Source organism: Tubulanus polymorphus, chromosome 8 (genome assembly GCF_964204645.1).
Source record: "Tubulanus polymorphus chromosome 8, tnTubPoly1.2, whole genome shotgun sequence".
Classification (NCBI taxonomy): Eukaryota; Metazoa; Nemertea; class Palaeonemertea; order Tubulaniformes; family Tubulanidae; genus Tubulanus; species Tubulanus polymorphus.
The window spans coordinates 5,645,656-5,665,090 of record NC_134032.1 but is presented as its reverse complement, the minus strand read 5'-3'; the positions used below and the strand labels follow the sequence as shown (position 1 = coordinate 5,665,090).

The 19,435-nt window shown below is 41.0% G+C and overlaps 1 protein-coding gene across 1 annotated transcript in view; it reads right to left on the bottom strand.

The window, feature by feature from the left end:
* Positions 1-1,149: 1,149 nt before the first annotated feature.
* Positions 1,150-19,435, bottom strand: part of LOC141910295 (uncharacterized) — a 39,696-nt gene continuing 21,410 nt past the window's right edge. Inside the window, exons 6-9 of the mRNA XM_074801026.1 lie at positions 16,853-18,768; positions 12,379-12,385; positions 9,274-12,325; positions 1,150-3,429 (exon numbers count right to left, since the gene is read on the bottom strand). Coding sequence (XP_074657127.1) covers positions 9,297-12,325; positions 12,379-12,385; positions 16,853-18,768 — 4,952 coding nt within the window. The 3' untranslated portion in view covers positions 1,150-3,429; positions 9,274-9,296. The remainder of the gene's footprint in view (positions 3,430-9,273; positions 12,326-12,378; positions 12,386-16,852; positions 18,769-19,435) is intronic.

Sequence of the window (19,435 nt, the reverse complement as noted above, 5' to 3'; positions counted from 1 at the left end):
GAAATGCTTGGAACGTATCAAATATTTGTATTCGTATGTCTCGATCATCATGCGTTTTACTGCCATGCTTTGAATCGTGTTTAAACGACACTTAAGAGTTTCAGCGTGATAGAATAAAATCGAATTCGCAAAAATGTCTAAACCTGACAGAGGATCAAATTGGTCAAATGAATAATGTCTTGCTCTACTTCGAATCTGGAAGCAGGACTTCATCCAGGCGCAATTATTTATTTAGCAGATGGCGACATCTTGTGGGCCCAGTGACAAGCGATTTTATCATCACGTGTCAAAACACAGTGTGAACGCTCACCAAACATTGGTCCGGTCTAAATTTGAACCAGACCAGGTTTGGACCCATTTAGACGAGTCTAACTAGTTGTCATGTGAACGCAGCTATAGAAATGAACAGATCAAAAAATTTTATTGGAATTCACAAAATGCCTCAGTGGCTGCGGAGGCTGAGAAACAAGTTATTCATTTTTTAGCCTTAGGCTTCATTATTGGTTTCCTGGAAACACTCACTCTGAATTTACGCTGATCAGGTGACTTTCTGGTTCCTTAAAGCACATCATGTTGTTTGATCCACTATGGAGGGAATGAAATAACAACCACACACTACAGATTCCGATGTATATTTACTATACCAACTTTGGGACCATCTCAAAATGTCAATCAGGCTAAAACCTTCCAGTTTAAGAACACAAATTCTTGAATACTTTCAGAAGATCATTTACATGTACTGCCAAAATTTTGACAGTCCCGAACTTTGACTAAAGTATGGTCGTGTTTGAAATATGAACATTTTGCAGTCCCGAGCTTTGACATAGTATGATAGTGTTTGAAATGTGACCATTTTGTGACATATTTCGTTTCGTACTTGAGCACGACTAGCAAAAAATTAGCATTTCGTAATTTCGTTTCGCTTCATATTTCATAATTTCATTCCATATTTCGTCGTTTTGTACGGATGGTAAAGTAGACTCGTCTCAATTTGAATCTTTTGACTCGAGAGCGACATCCAAGTTAGATGGTACAGTACTACTCTGCTGGAGTTGGATCTTCTGACTTGAGAGCAATATGTGGGTTGGATGGTACAACAGATTTTGTGTGCCAGCCCCAGATCTATAAACCAATGATAAACTTGTTCAATTCAGTGCAAAGAATCAAATATTTATTTTCTAACCGTTTATACAATATTTACCCATACACTAAGGTGACCTACTTCTTAACATTTTTAGGTAATAGTTTCTCTCAATATGCTAAAAAGATGCTAAAACAGTTTTTGAAGAGAAGAAACATAATATTAAACAAACATTAAACAAGAAACTGACAGATGATTGCAGAAATTCATTTCTTACCCTTGAAATAATAGGTAAAAAAATCTGGTTTGAACATTGTTCTTCATTTATTGAAAATAACTACTGTCAAACTCATCGTTGGGAAAACTATTAAGTTGAAGACTTACATAAGCCCTGAACACACTATGCGATTTTCGCTTCAATTTATCGCACAGCGCGGAGCGGACACACCTATGCGATCAGTGACCTCATGCAGAGTTCGTGGTCATGTGATCAAAAAGATGGCTGCATCCAGGAAACTTAAAATTGTTGTTGTTGCTCGTCAATGATTGGTTTCATTTGGAATGGTTCACGGAGAAATTCGCATCTCACGGACACACTGTCATGGTTCCCACAGTTATATGAATTAATTAATATGAATTTTCCCAAATAATTCCCTGATTGGAGGAAGATTTTTCAGATTCCCAAATATTTCCTAACCGGGAATTATTATTTCAAAATCCCCAAGTTTTTCCCAGTTTCCCTGTTCTGCGGGAACCATGCACTGTGCAAAAATGTTCGCTGCGATAAAATTCGCCACGAAAATATCAAACATGTTTGATCGATGCGAAATCACCTGCAGCTGACCGAACACTCTATGTGAATTTTGCAGCGAAATCTGTAATCGCGAACGCTGTGCGAATAAAATCGCATTGTGTGTCCGGGGCTTTATCCTAATGACAACTTACACTTGGTAAATTAAGTTAGAAATACGCCGATCAGGACACAAAAATACTTAAGTAAGACTTCAGTAGTGTAACAACTTATCCAAATGATGACTTACACTTAGTAAATTGAATTGGAAATACAAATTAGACTCAAAAATAATGACAACATTAAGTATTGTGACAACTGATCTGAGCTCAATATAATCATGCCTCAATCTGCAGACCTGATAAATAATTTTGACTCCTAAGGGACCATCTGAATATTACGTACGCATAAAATTCCGATTTTTAACCCTTGCCCCTAAATACGTACATGAGAAAAAATGTATGTTACCTTTGAAATTAACTTATCAATGATAAGTATTTTCAGCTTCGAACAGATGATGCGTTGCTGTTGCGACTGTCGGAAGCATCAGCTTTACATCTGGGTAACCAGAAAATACCTCCGTATCAAAGATGGAAATAACTATCACCCAACACATATAATACTGATTGATATTAGATTGGTAGCATTGAGTATCGTAACATAATTATTAGTTTTCGGTGTATGTGCCTTTGACACTTTCATCGCATCGGTTAAAGTAGTTTGTGTTCTCAGAAATTATTCGTACGATAGACATATCAGCACACGTACAACATATCATTTGACCCCTCGCCCGAACAGACTTGTACGCATCAGACATAAACCCTTCCTCCTCCCAACGCGCATATGCAATAAATGAATGGTCCCTTAGTAAACTTGAAACAGTTGAAAAGATGAACTGATTTATATTCTTAGGAACGAAATCTTAAACAGTTGAGGGTCTAGGATTCTAGCGCAATAACTAGAAATCATTAAAGAAAACATGACATTTTTAAAAATTGAAATATAACTCAAACCCCGGTACCTAATGATCATTAATATTGACAAAATAATTTGGATTATAATAACATGCAATTTAAATATCAATTTATAATAATATTAAATAATTATGATAATAGTTATAACGATATTAGCTAATGTGACATCCACAGAGATCACCTTTTCGACTATATCCTAATAGTCATCTTAAGGAATGCTAATTCGGTAATTTTCAAGTACAGTCAAAGTCTGTCATAATGACATCCTTTTTAATGCCATTGCTCACGCCAACATTTTTCAGAGAACGAGTTTGCACAATCTAACTCAAATTCAATGAAAATATCATTCTTTATGAAGCTGATTTTGTTACTAGCGTATATAGCCATGCTTTCCATTGGTGCCTATATAGCCATGCTTACCATTGGTCCCAAATAGTCGCATAATAAAGGACTTTCACCATACATATATACAATCCGGAACTGATTGCTGAACTTGTCTCTTTGTTCGTCGCTTTAATTGTCAGCGGGTAATCCGTCATCCTGGCTCTGTAATCGCCATTTTTCTCCGAGAACGGCATTATTTCCTAAACATTTTTATCGTTAATTTGTGATTCATAAGTTGTCATTTTGCATTGATCGTCACTATTTTGCTGGTTTGATAGTACTCTCAATATGAAAACAGCATCAGTTAAACTGTCACTGCACAAATGAATGTAAGAAAACAGGTGCAGCACTGTTTATTTATCAAGGGACCATTCATTAAATCAGGGATGAGAACCAGGGATTATGAAAAAAGCAGGACTTTTGATGAAAATTTCTGTTAATTACTGAAATTGCAGCTTAACTGCAACATAGGCACTAAGCTCAAAGTGGGGGTTCCCAGCACGATTTCCTCAACAGCCTTGTTTCAATTCTAGATGGCAGCACAAACCGGTTATTTTTTCACAGTAGTTTATATTGGCAATACCAGATGGCAGCACATAACGAAAATCTTTGGGCGAATTACCTTTGCATGCTAAATTACTCTTGTTAGCCGAAACATAATGCCAGACGCAGCAAACCTTTCACCCCCCATCAATTTTTCAACAGATCTGGACAATTGGAAAGCTTGTTTTTTCAAATATCCCATCACAAAAAGGCAAGAAACCACCAAAAACGTGATAAATTCTCATCCCTGTAAAGTACGTACGCACGCCCTAGGTAGGTCCTCAACGGCAAAAGCATTTGATCTGCGTACAAAGCAAGGTAGCTATTTACGCAAAGCGTACGTACTTAATAGATCAAAGTGCACTAATTTCTACTGTATAATCTTGTAGTAGCCTGCTACTCATCTAGGTAGTTGTTCAGCCATGAGTCTGGAACAATATAATGAATTCAATACCCCTTTTAAAAGGCATCCTAGTAAATCCCTCCAAGAGGGGCAAGCTATATGGCGTTATAATAAAAGTCTCAAATAATAGAATCTATTCATACTATAATAAACAGACCAGTAGACAATTAGTGTGTATGTTTTATACTACATGATCAATCATCACGTGCGATGTGCCTTCACAAGGTAGGACCTTGAAAAGGGGTACTATCTTTTTATCGCTACAGTCCTGGTTGTGTATGGCGCCACTGAAAACTAGGGGTGAGGGACACCATGCCTACTCGGGAAGTCATTTGAAATGCTCAACAATCAGTCAACGTCCCGTGGTGACCATAAACAAAAGCCAATGTCCTTGAAACTAACTACAATTAGAACATGTCATTAGCTATAATTATGCGGTTGATTGTGATAACAGAATATGCCTAGGCCCTATGTATTAATATAATAAGGAAATACTAAAGTTTTTCCGCTATTCACGGCCCCTGGTGAACACATACTGAAACCAGTGACCTCAAAACTCACCCCAATCATAAAAATTTCATGAGCTACAATTTCGCAATTGATTGTGGAAACAAAATATCTCCTAGGTACGAAATATATTATGGAGATAATATTCAGAAGTTATTCCGCGAGGGACCTGGATGGAACAAATACCCCAGATCGATCTTTTCCCCCGGTCTTACTGATTTGAATGCAGAATAGAATTTAATTGGATTTTCTGAAGTTTGCTCAATAATACAAATTGAATTAGATTTGATGTTTTTTTTGCAGAATAAAATTTGATTGAATTTGCAGTTTGAGCACATGGCTAATAAGCATATCAAGGTCATCCATCCTATTTGAGAAATAGCTATTTTCCCGGACTTTGCACAATTGTCAATGATATTGTAGTGCAAATAAATATTTCCCTCCCAAAACCCAAATCATCTAAAGATTTCATAGAAATCGGTCTTGAAATACAATTCCAAATACAGCATACGTACCGGCATATGTATCAACTTTTATTTTGACATCAATGGATTGACATCTATGGGTAATGCGTGTAGGAAATTACCTAGCCCATCGGATACATCCCATGATTACACGGGTTCTTTTAATCAACAAACACTGGTGATACTAGTGAGAAAGTCAAAATGTACTTGATTCGTCAATCGGATAAATTGTCATTTTTGAGCTGGTCCCATAAATGACGATTTTAACGAGGTAGACTGTACATATCTTTGTTATAACCTTGGTATTCCTCAAGATGACTATAAGGATAAGGTTTAGGAACCACGTTTTAGTTCCATTCTGCGGACCAAAAATTTTAACACATCTAAGTGTCAGTCTACAAAATGAACCTGTTATTTCATCAGCGAAAGATTAAACAGTTTTGGACTGTGCTGTAACTGAGCCTTACGTATATGTTCATTAAGACTAGTCTTAACTCATGGCCAGTCCTAAAAATTAAGCCGAATCCCGTGGCAACCCAAGTCTTACTCTTCTTCAGTGAAGTTCTGGGGCCAGTTGCACTGTCATGGCTAAGACCAATTTAGTTCTATAATCAAGCTGTAAGCTCCATTTGTAAAAATAATATAATGAGATTGAAGACCATTTTCATAGTCAATCCAATAACCGAACTAAGCATATTAGATAGGCATCTAAAAACGAAGCCTCAGCTCATTTTAGGTTCAGTGTAACCACCAATCAAATAATTGTAAGACCAGTCTCAGCTCATTTTGGTTCTGTTACCAATCTAACAACTAGAGACCAGTGTCTAAGCATATTTTGGCTCTATAGTCAATCAAGACCACAGAAATAAATACCCTAGTTTCTCAAGAAAGTCAAATGCCACCAGCGTCATACAGTGTCAGTAATAAAAATCAAAAGCCAAATGCACCCGCTGGCATCGGAAAAGAATCAATCGTCTTTTTCTAATAAAAAATTTAAACCCGCTAGTTATATGCTCATCCTTCATGTAATCCACATTTTACGGTGACAACGAAAGCGGGAGGAGGGTTCGTCACATCTTACTTTATTTCGAAGAAGCGTGAAAGTAGCGAAAATGAATGTCTCCGTTTCAATTAAATGTGACGATATAGTTTGATGTTATAGGTTCAGGGACCTTCTTAATTCTCAATAGTTTTTTTTGCATATGTTCTTCTTGCATTACTAGTATTTGTTTAGCAATGGTAAAAAAAATTCCTCTCGTGTCAGTTAATCAGTCTCTGGTTGAGCTAAAGCCCCGAACACACTATGCCATTTTCGCTACGAATTTATCGCACAGCATGGAGCGGACACACCTATGCGATCAGCTGTTAGCGACCTCATGCAGAGTTTGGGGTCATGTGATCAAAGAGATGGCTGGGTCCAAAAAACTTAGAATTGTTGTTGTTGTTGCTCGTCATTGATTGGTTCTATTTCAAGTGGTTCGCGGCGAAATTCGTATCTCACGGTCACACTGTGCGAAAATATTCGCTGCGATAAAATTTGCCGCGAAAATATCATACATGTTTGATCGGTGCGATTTTCGCATGCGACGGATCGCACGTGAAAATCGCCTGCAGCCGACTGAAAACACTAAGCGAATTTCGCTGCAAAATCTGTTATCGCAGACGCTGTGCGAAATTTAATCGCATAGTGTGTTCGGGGCTTTATTATTTCAACTTTTTTATTTAAATAAAGGACCATGGGTCCAGTAGGATCAACAGGAGTAAATTTTAGTTTTGAGCACAAAAATCGATCCATGGATTTGCAATGACGTATGAACAGCTGATAAAGATGAAATCATCGTAGACTGTGTAGTAAGCATGTTCAATTTTGATGATATACATGGTAATGGGTTTTCCCTATGAGGCACAATTACATAGTAGAACAGGTCTTGGTAATGATGTCACTAGGAAAGCCCTTCTAGAGGGATTTCCAAGTGATGCCCTTCTGAAGGGCTTTCCCTATGATGTTAGGAAACAAGGTCAAGCATCGATTAGTAGACATTTGATCCTAAAAAAGCAATAAAATTTAGATTCACCTGCCTTCGCCACTTTTCAGAAAAAACATTGATATTTCTTGAATTATTTGTATTTCTTTGCATGGCCTAACAATGATGCCTTAGCTCATTTTAGTTCTAAAACTATTCTGAAGGTTTAATACCACTTTTGACCATGACTATACAACTGGCTCTGGTACTATCAACAAATAATGCCTATTTCAACTTGACTTAAGAGGACATCAGGGGCCCTAGCTCAGTCAGTTTTGGTGGTACATACCCGATAAGTCTTGATAGGAATAGAATGGGCTGGCAGTTGATCAAAACATTATTCTGAATCCATTTTGCCTTGTATTGATGGATTGCAAACAAGTCTCACTGATAGAAAAACTAGGGGTCCAGGGACACCATGCCCACTTGGGAAGTGGTTCCAAATGCTCAACAATCTAACAATTTCAATATTCAACGCCCACTAGTGGCCATATACAACTAGGGGTCCAGGGATACCATGCCCACTTGGGAAGTGGTTTCAAATGCTCAACAATCTAACAATTTCGATACATAACGCCCCCTAGTGACCATATACAAAAACAAATGACCTTGAAATCCACCACAATCATAGAACATGTCAGCAGCTATGATTTTGTAATTGATTGTGATAACAAAATATGCCTCGTTACCAATTCAATATGCAAATACTAAGTTATTCTACTATTCAACGCCCCCTGGTGACCATATGCAAAACCCAATGACCTTAAAACTCACCACAATCGTAGAACATGTCATGAGCTACAACTTTGCAATTGATCATGGTAACAAAATATGCCTAGGTACCAATCTAATAAGGAAATACTAAGTTATTCTACTATTCAACGCCCCCTGGTGACTATAAGGAATAACTAATGTCCTTAAAAACTCACCACAATCATAGACGATGTCGTGAGCTACAACTTTGCAATTGATCATGGTAACAAAATATGCCTAGGTACCAATCTAAAAGAAATACTAAGTTATTCTACTATTCAACGCCCCTCGGGTGACCATATAGAATAACTAATGTCCTTAAAAACTCACCAAAATCATGGAAGATGTCATGAGCTACAACTTTGCAATTGATTGATGTAACAAAATATGCATAGGTACAAATATAATATAGAAATACTAAGTTATTGTATTATTCAACGCCCCTTGGTGGCCAAATACAAAAAAACCAATGACCTTGAAACTCACCAAAATCATAGAACACGTTATGGGCTACAACTTTCCAATTGAATATAGTAACACAATATGCTTACGTATGAATTTAGTGTGGAAAAACTTTTTCCCACCTACGAATGAGTACTGATGACACCAAGATGGCCGCCAATTGTGTCATAATTGGCTGATCAAAAATACCTGTCTCGGGTATAAAACATCCCTTTCCAAAGAATACCCATCACAAATTGCAATGAGAAATGGCAAACCAGTAAGAAGCTACAGGACCTAGAATTCGGGCCAAAATTGACATTTTTGGGCACTAAAAAGGTCATAGGATGGCCATCTTGAGTCTGATCGACCCAATTTTTGTTATGCTGATGGGCCCTGGGGGATTCACATATATCCAAAAGATCAAGGTAATTGATCAAAGCGTCTTCAAAATTTCACTCAAAAAGTTCAAAAATGTATAAAAAGTGTTGATTTTGGCGAACAACAATGGCTACCAGTCGGCCATCTTGATTCTGACAGGGCCAGTTTTAGGGCTGAAGATGTGTCTAGGGTAGATACATGTGTAACCCAAATATCAAGACATTACATTGAAGCGTCTTCAAAACTTCCCAAAACAACTGGATTCCGTCTACCGACGGACGGACGAACGAAAAGTGAACGCAATAGCCCGCTGGGACTAAAGTCCCAAGTGGGCTAAAAAAACACAATTTCTAAAGACTTTTTGCATTCCTTCAATACAGTGTAGTATGGATTAAAAATTGATGTTTTAGTTCAACTGTCGACCCATTATGGTCCTATTAAGACTTTTAGCGGGTATATACCACGAAAACTGACTGTGGGCTACCTGATGTCCTCCAAGTTGAAATAGATATTAGTCCAAATACTAACCATGTTCATATTTCAATTGAATTCTAATTAGCCGGTCGCCCGACAAGATCCGGATGAATCTTCTTCTTGTGCATGAAAAGCCCGGCCGAGTTTGGGAACTTCTGCGGGCAGAAGGGGCATGAGTACGGGCGTTTGCCCGTGTGCATGTTCATGTGTTCATTTAACGAGTTCTTCGCCGTGAAGCCCTTGTCGCACAGCGTACAGAAAAACTCCTTCTTACCCTGTGCGCGCATGTCGTGCCGATGCAGATGCAACGCCAGGTACCGCTTGGCTGTGAATTTCTTATCGCACAGCGAACACGGCCACTCCAGTTGAATATAATCGCCATTCTCTTGGATGAGACCGTGACATGAGCGTTGATGATTCTTCAGCAGTTTCTCGAGTGTAAATGCCTTCTGACAGATCTGGCACTCAAATGCGCGTTCATTGACATGTACGGCAGCGATGTGGTCACGCAGACGATACTTGTACGGCGTTGTGAAGTTGCACATCTCACACTCGTTGTACTTGGCATCGTGCACACGAATGTGCGAATACACCGAGCTACGTGAACGGAACAGCTTCCCGCATATTTTACATGGGTATGTTTCGGCGCCAGTACGTGTGTGAAGCTCCATGTGGCGCTTGAATGTCGCAGCCGAACGCAGTGCACGACCGCAAACATCGCACATGTACCTTACGCCATCAGCTGGGTCATTCGGGTCGCGGGGTTCTTTTGTGTGCGTGCGTATGTGGCACTTGAGCTTGTAGGGGCGGTTGAACGATTTGCCGCAGTGCGGGCATGTGTGTACCGGCAAAGGGTGCCCGCGTTCGTGTTCGTACTTCTCGTCGATTGTGACAAACTTCAGCGGGCATCGACGACATTTGAACTTTAATACAATGCCGTGCACATTGAGTAAGTGTGCGCGTAGCTTCGCGTTCTTGTAGAACACATGCTCGCATATGTTGCATTTTACTGTGCGACTCACTGGCTTGGCATTCGGTTCACGATGCGGTGCAACCGGTGCCAAGCCTTTCAGCACGCGACTGACATGTGTCGCGCGGTGCTGAATCATCTTCTCCGTTGTCATGAACGCGCAGCCACAAACGTCGCAGATTTTATCTTTCAGGTGTTCAGCCATGTGTTGTTTCTTGGCCAATGCGGTCGGACAACTCTCTGTGCAGTACTTACAATTGTATGGCAACAAAATCGCGTGGTCGCTATTCAGGTGTTCGCGCAGCAGGAATTTATTAGCGTATTTCTGGTCACATTGTTTACATGCATATGTCTGTCCAGATCCGTCAGCTGCATCGCCAGTGTTTGTAGTCGCCGTGTCATCATCTGAATCGTGGAATGTCTCGCCGCGTTTGCGCAGGTGTTCGTATTTGTGTACAACTAGTCGTCCCGGCCGACGAAACATACGCGGACACTCATCGCACTTATACGTCATCAGACCGTGCGTTTTGCGGTGTTCAACTTTCTCCTCGGCTGTAGCGAATGTGTGGTCACATTTTTCACATTTATACTGCATTTTGACACCATGCGCCGTCAGATAGTGACTCCGCAAAAGCGTCCAACGCGAGAACTTGCGCTTGCAAATATCACATTGAATTGGCGCGCGGTCGGCGTTACGTTTTCGCGAAGCCGGCGTCAGTATGTCAGTGTCGACTGCGCTCGTGTTGTTGTGGACGACGACATTATGATTGTTGTAGTGGCGCGCGGTCGCAAATGCGCTGTCATTGCACAGCGAACAGAAATATGGCAAATTCAAACCGTGGTTCACCTGGTAATGCCGTCGCAGATCAGCCATCTTTTTCAAGTAAGCGCCACACTTCGGGCATAGATTTTGCCGCATTTTCATTTTGATTTCCTCGAGGTCTTCCACGTTGTTCAAATTCACATTCTCAACTTGTTTGATCGGACAAAACATCTCATCCTCAGAGTCTTCATCATCACTGTTATAAACATAATCATCCATCTCATCCTCTCCCTCATCTTCATCGCCATCATCCTTCTCATCGTTGTCCTCTATTTCCACTTCACTGTCATTGACCTCTCCTTCTTCCTTTACAACTCCGTCTTCAATTACATTCTCATTATCACCCTCTAGGTCGGCACTACTCGCTGTTTCCATTGCGACCTCCTCCTGTTCGTTCTCTTCGGTATTCGTCTCTGATTTGATATCAATTCGCGAAACTGGCACTTCCTGTCCGAATATCTCAGCGGTCGTCGGTTCAGCTGTGTCAGCAGCAGCACCCTCTATCACAGGCACATTCTCGACATTGTCCGACGATACCACCGGGCGCCCGATGACCGGTGAGGCTGCGACCGCAGCGCCGTCATCCATTTTGATATTCAATGCCTGCTCATTGACAACATATTCGTTATTCTCATTTTTTATCATGATCTTCGCATGGTACATGTCGATGTGCGCAAACAACAATGACTGGAACTTGAACGTTTTCCCACAGTGCCGGCACTGGTGCGCATCATCTGCCTGGTGTGTGCGCAGGTGCAGCATTTTATCGACATTTGTTGCGAATTCAGCGCCGCATTTTTTACAAGTATAGGGAACGACAACGTCGTGTTGGTTTGCCATATGGCGACGGTAGTACATCAGACTCTGGTAGCGCTCTCCGCACACTGTACATGTGTACGCAGTTTTCTCGCGTTTGCGTGATGCTGTGCGGCGCAACGCAGCCGCGGCCGGTGCGACGCATGTAGCCGCATGTTCGCGCATCTCGTCGGCACTGACACACGCTTGCCCGCAGTGTTGACAAATGTCGTGTATCGGAACCTCTGAGTGCGAACGGATGTGGATCATGATTTCAACACGCGTTTCGAAATCCTGCCCGCACTGGAAACACCGGTATATTAATTTATCGGGTTCTGTGTTGTCGAACTTCGGTATGGACTCGCACGTCTCCTCGGGCACGTCGAACATGGTACTAGTGGCGCCGCCGTCAAATATGCTATCATCTTCAGGCGAACCGTTGTCTAGGAACTGATCTGCGAACACTTTTGATTCATCCACATCCACTTTGGCAGTCATTGGCGCTGAGTTCCCAAAATCTGAATCGATAAAATACAAACAGCGACATTAATTATATATCCTGAATTCGAACATTTCTCCTGAAAAATAGATGTTCTTTTCAATACAAGATTTGTGAATATTTTATTCAATTTCATATTATTGGTTGAATGCATTTAGAAAATAGTAACGACGCCTTGGTGCAAAAGATATCATTTAAAAATAGAAAAATTGTTGAAAATCCGTAGAAGCAGAAACAGAGCCAATCTGATTTTCTAATGAGTAATACAAATCTTATCAAATTTGAGAACGTTTTTGGGAGTTTTAATATCTAGCAGCAACCCTAAGGGTCAAGGAGCATAAACTTTAGACTTCAGCAATCGGTCAACATCTTTCAAATTTCCATGTTTGTCAGGTTGCTTAAGGTGAACAGAAATTCAAAATTTTAAAGGATCTTTGGATTTAGATGTTAATCTAATGAAAATTAAAGCACTATTAATCAAAGCACAACACCTCTCTCAATCAACAATTATTTGAACATGGGTCATTTGAACATGGTTGATTTATTCTCAATGTATTTAAACAACCAACTACCAGCTAAATTTCGTCCTCAGTGATTCAGATTGTATGTAATTAATTACCTTTTTTCTCATGATATCTGTTTCTCAGTAATTTGATATTTTTTGCAATTAGCTGTCTGATTTTATACTAGAGGACCAAAGGTCCTGTTGCTCAAAATATAAGTTGCCCATGGGTGAAGTGTGGTTAGCTAGAGCTTGGTGAAAGCTAGAGTTTGTTTGGAGTAAAGCCGGGCGTAGGTCGGCCTTGCGACGCGACGCGATCGTCGCGTTGCGTCACAACTGGCCGCGCAAGTCGGTTGCGATGCGGTTGTCAGCGACTGTGTGCGACTAGTTGCTGCCAGTCGCAATAGCACGCAGGTCGGTTGCGACGGTCGCGTCGCAGAAAGTAGAACATGTGCGACTCATTGCGACTGGCGTCGCTGGCAGTCGCAACCCGTCGCTGGCAGTCGCAAGGTAGCGTAGGTCGGTGAGTCGTTGCGACGCGATCGTCGATGGCGGTCGCAGTGAGTCGCAAGCTGTAGCAAGGCCGACCTTAAGGGCACTGCTTGAAAAATCTTTTTAATCCGTGACTTCAAAGTTCTAGAAGTTTATATTGTATTTTATCTTTCTTAAAGAATTATTTTGTAGTCAAATAAGACCAAAGATAAACATTTGTTTATGGTCTACATCCAAAATTTTTTAGGGTACCCTAGCGGCAGGGAAACTATTTTATATTTTCAAAAAACTATTTTTCACAACATGAAAAAATATTCAAATAAAATTCATATGATGTTACATATCAGAGGGTGGCTGAATATTGGGTCTTGGAAACAAAACCTCTTCCAATGTATGGCCGCGGAAGCTAAAACACCGGGGCGTAGTATTAAATCGTTTTAAATCCTGGAATTTACCATTACAATATTCAGACCTCGACCTATACCTATAGTTTGCTGCTTAGCATTTTCATGTCACAAGAAATTACAACGTATTACAAATTCTATCAAACAGAAAACACAGCGCTCATCTTCTGCTACGACAATTATTCAGCCTGTTATCATACACAACGTGCACGCGCCAAGCAGCGTTACAGCATCACCATATAGAAGTCTGTATGAGCGTGTGTTTGTGTGTGCATCAGTCTAATGTTTAGCACTCCCAACCCGCGCACGTGGAGGCCTTGTGTAGTGAACGCTCGCTTCACTACAATCTCAATCAACACAATCACCAGGACTGGCAATATGTGAAATAATCATATTCTCACCAGCAATGAGCATTTAAATTCACACACACATACGGCACCTAGTCCAATGAAACGTACGCCATTAATGGCTTTCCCATAATTATTTTAGTCGTGCCATATATCCCAAAAACAGCCAATCACATTCGCTCATAGAGACGACGCCCCCCAATCGAGGTCAATGCAATTTATACGCAAGAGCTAAGAATTTTCCCACCAAAAATAGTTTTTCGTCAAATCTAAACCAAGTTGACAATGTCATCGACGGAGATTCGTCATGTCTTCAATCCCATCGATTATATGTCGTTTAACCCAAGAACAAATGAAAATAAATTGCCCATGGGCAAAGTGTGGTTTACCTTGAAAGCTAGAGGTTGTTTGGAATAAGGGCATTGCTTGAAAAATCTTTTTAATTTGTGACTTCAAAGTTCCACAAATTTATATTGTATTTCATCTTTCTCAAAGAATTATTTCGTAGTCAAATAAGACCAAAGATATACATTTGGTTACGGTCCACGTCCAAAATTTTGTAGGGTACAGGTAGGCGCGGCAGGGAAAATATTTTATATTTTCAAAAAAAATGTGTCAAAATATGAAAAAAATATTCAAATAAGGCCATCCCAAAATAATTGGCTGTAACACCGACTCAACTTTTCAGGATGAGTCGGTAGGTAGGTAGAAATTTTTTTTGCATAATTTTTGGGCAAAAAAAAATTAATCACCTTTTTTACATGGAAACAATATCGCAAAAATCATCTACGTTGTGCACGGGAAATTTGTCTTATAGCGTAGATTTCGAGAATTATTCTAAAATTATAACTTCGTCCAGAGCGTCATAGCTCTCTGTTAAAAATGAAACAGTACATTGAATATGTGTGCGCTTTTACGTTACCAGCTTTAATATAGTCACTATGAGAATAAATGGCAGCTTATTGGAACACTGCCTGTTTCCTGGAAAACTTAAATTAGGTCACATGTCAAGGCATGTTTTCACACGATGCACACTTGATTTCAAACATACGTAGCTCATACGTCGGCAGTCGGGTTGGTCGGTCAGCCATTATCAAAAATAAAATTTATTTCAATGAATCCCAAAAAAAAAGTTTTCACTCGGTTCCTTTGAATTCGGGTCGGTCGGGGTTACGGCAAACAGACCATTAATATGGGATGGCCTAAAATTTATATGATGTCACATATCAGAGGATGGCTGAATATTGGGTCTCGGAAACCTCTTCCAATGTTGGCCGCGGAAGTTAAAATACCGGTACAGAAGAAATCGGCTATTAGATCGTTTTAAATCCTGGAATTTACGACTAGAATATTCAGACCTCGACCTATACTTGTAGTTTGCTGCTTAATATTTTCAGGTCACAAGAAATTACAATTTATTACAATTTCTATAAAACAGAAAACACAGCGCTCATCTTCTGCTACGATTACTCAGCCTATTTTCATGTCAAACCTGCACGTGTTACAGCATCACCTTTAATAGTGTACTGTACGAGCTTGTGTGTGTGCCGTGTAGCACTCCGCATGCACGTGGAGGCCTCGTGTAAGTGAATGTTTGCTTACACTTCAATGTCAATCAAAACAATCACCGAGTATTAAAATGAAACAATACCTATGGCAGATGTGTGAAATAATTACATCCTCACCAGCAATGAGCATTTGGAATTCGCACGTATACGGCACCTAAATGAAACGTTCGCCATTCAATGGCTTTCCCATAATTATTTTAGTAGCGCCGGAATTCCCCGTATATTCCAAAAACAGCCAATCCCATTCTCTCGTAAAGACGACACCCCCAATCGAGGTAATTGCAATCTTATACGCGAAAGCTAAGAATTTTCCCGCCAAAAACAGTTTTTCGTAGAATTTTAACTCAGTTGACCATGTCATCGATGGAGGTTTGCCATGTCTTCAATCGCATCGATTATACGTTGTTTAAGCCGAGAAGCAATGAAACAAATGCTCACATAAAAAAACGTACCGCGATTTTACATGAATTGGCTCAATGCCAACATCATATCGCTGACAAAGGTAAACCAAAAATGCTCACATAAAGAAACCAACCGAGATTTTACATGAATTGGCTCAATGCCAACCTCATAATGCTGACAAAGGTAAACCAATAAAAGCTCAACATTAGGCACGGTATGGATTGAGATTGAATGCCTTTAGAGGAAATTTTGACAAACCAAAGTATCATTTTGACTAGGTGCATTTTCAATCCATACTATCAAAGGAGAAACAATTGTAAAAAAAAAAAAATATGTATGATATTTGACATTTATTGCCAGTTTCAATGTTGCACCATTGTTTTCAACAACACGGAAGTAACATGTGGTAAATCATGACTAACATGTGGTAATTCATGACAACCTATAAACTTACATATGGGTAATTTGAGGTATCAATCTATTTCAGAAGTTTGCACAGGATAAACTTCATTATGATGGCATAAGGGGGATTAATGAAGACAGCCTTTTGAACGTATATGGCAGGGGTTGTGCAAGTGGTAACACTACGTCATATGGGGATTGATGATGTTATAGAGGGATCTAACATGTATTATGATTTCCAAGAAGATCTAACACATACTATGATTATGCCATAGAATGAACTAACACGTACTATGATGTCATAGGGCAACACATTCTATATCAAAGGATCTAACGCGTACTAAAATGTCGTAGGGGATCTAACACGTATTTTGATGTCATAGGGGGATCTTACATTTATTATGATGACAGAGGGGAATCTCATGATGCCTTTGATGGTTGTTTTGGGTGATGTCGTCTGTTGTGTTGTCGTAGTGTGGCGTTGTAAGCGAACCCAACATTGCACAATGAGCAGACAAATGGTTTTTCTCCCGAGTGAAGATTCTTATGTTCGTTCAGCGTTGATTTCGTTGTGAAGCCTTTATCGCACAGATCGCATTTAAATGGTCGTGCACCCGAGTGCCGCTTCAGATGTCGTGTCAAATACCGCCTCACTGGGAATACCTTATCGCACAGCAGACACGGCCAGTCTGCCGGCTGCGGACGTTTTATAGCCTTAACCCTTGTTCGTTTCGGTTTCGAACACTTGTACTCGTGACAATTTGCAAACTCGCACAGTGCAAACATCTGGCCGCACGTGGCACATGGGTAGATCTTCGGGGCCTTGTGCACGCCTATGACGTGATCCTCCAGGAGGTCGTTACGATTCGCTGTGTAGTCACAACCATTGTTTGAGAACGGGCAAGCCAATGTGGCAGAGCCGTGTACGTCCAGGTGTTCGCACAGACTTGCTTCGTCTGGGAATGTTAATTCGCACTGCGCGCATTGATGTGATAACAGCGTGTCAGTCGCCCGGTGATGCCGCAGGCGGTGAACACGCAACGCACTCGCGTTAACCAGCGTCTTGCCACATTCCGCACAGATGAATGATCTAGGCCCAGCAGCAGGCGTGTGAACACGCGTATGCGCACGCAGCAACGCTGGCCGCGCAAAAGTCGCGCCACACACTGTGCACGGATGCGTGATTGGTGCATGGCGTTTGCGGTGCGCCTTTTTCTCGGCCGATGAATTGAATGTTTCGCCACATCGTTCACATTTAAAACGCACGAGCAGCTTGTGAACGTTGAGAACGTGTTTACGATGGTGACTCAAACAGTATGACTCTTTACCGCAGTGATCGCAGATGTACCAATTATTCTTGTTGATCGCATCAGCGTCAGGGACTGGCGCGAGGCCACGTAGCACCCGCGTCGTGTGCGTGCCGATGTGTTTTCCATATCGCGCAAATGTTTTGAAAGCTTTGCCACAGAATTCGCATACGTGAACATTGCCGTGTTGATTCTTCACATGGTTACGATAATCAGACATAGATTGGAATGATATACCACATCGCATACAATCGGGCTTCAATTCCATTCCAATTTTTGCTCCTTTTCCATCCAGAGGTACGTCGGGCGCACTCTGATCTGGTGACGGCCCCGGCACACCACCCACAATGATCTCTGAATCGGCTATCGACCCAACCACATGTACATTTGCTCCGCCCTTGACCTCGGAGCCAGCTGGAATGACCTTCTTCTTATGTCTGATTGCGATATGCCCATAGAGAAGGGTTGGAGACTGGAACGTTTTCGGACAGTACGCACACACGTGTTTGCGGCCGACATGTGTAGCACGTGAATGTGCGATCTTTGCAGCGTTTGTCTCGAAGCGCATCGGGCATCGGTCGCATGCGTACAGCACTGTAAACTGGTGCATATTGCGCAGGTGCACACGTAGATAGTTCACCGTGCTGTATGGTGTGTTACAAATAGGACAGTGCGCCTGTTTAATCGCGGTACCTGGCACTGTATTGGTACCAATTGTGCCGGCGCATGCGTGCGCGTTTAAATCCTGCGCGCACATGCCCATGTACCCGCAGTCATTACACAGATCATAGATCGCATCTGACGTATGCGTTTGAACATGCACCAGAACCTCAGAGCGATTAGGGAACCTCATGTCGCACTGACCACATTGATACAGAACATCCTCATTCTCCTCATCTTCCACAGTGACCCCCTTCACCTGGACTCCAGCATCTTTAGCGGTGTCGCTGCTGGCAACAGCCGTACGCACAATGCGATCAATCGCCTCTTTGGCAACCACATCATCGCCAGCGATAACGAAACACTTTCTTTTTCGTCCTGAAAATAGAAAGCAGGAGTGGTTGAGAGCTGTGCGCACGTGTGGTTGCCAACAGGGCCCTAAAAAGGATATCCCTGATTAGATTATAAGATACACTTCAAGGTTCTTACAGATCAGGCAATTCAAAATCGATAGTTGATCCCTACCGGCATATAAGTCTACGTGACGTATGAGTTGAAGTCCATTTTAGGCCTTGAATTCGAGATTTTAATGTACATCCGGCTTATACGTTGAGTCCCTTCTTACAGGAGTATAATTATTTGTATTGGTATTGTTTTACCGAATAGTTTCTTTTGATAACGATTGCTGCTGTGGTAACCAATAGACTGTTTCACATACTCACGCACGCACACACACACACACACTCAGGTATACACTACCATACTGTAGTGCGATTCACACACTATACACAAACTTAAGTATTAAGGGATGCTCGCTAGCGCACATGGATGAATGCACCATTTCAAGTAAAGCAGCGTTTGAAACTTAAACACATTTAATAAATGTAAGTTTTTTTCATAAAATGACTTCATTTAACATGAATTATGATTATCTATTCTAAATTATCATAGCAGTAAGAAGGTGAGCGCTGTCTTTTCAGATTTGTAGAATTTGTTATAAAACTTCATTAATCATCAATTGTTTTGACCTGAAAATACTAAGTAG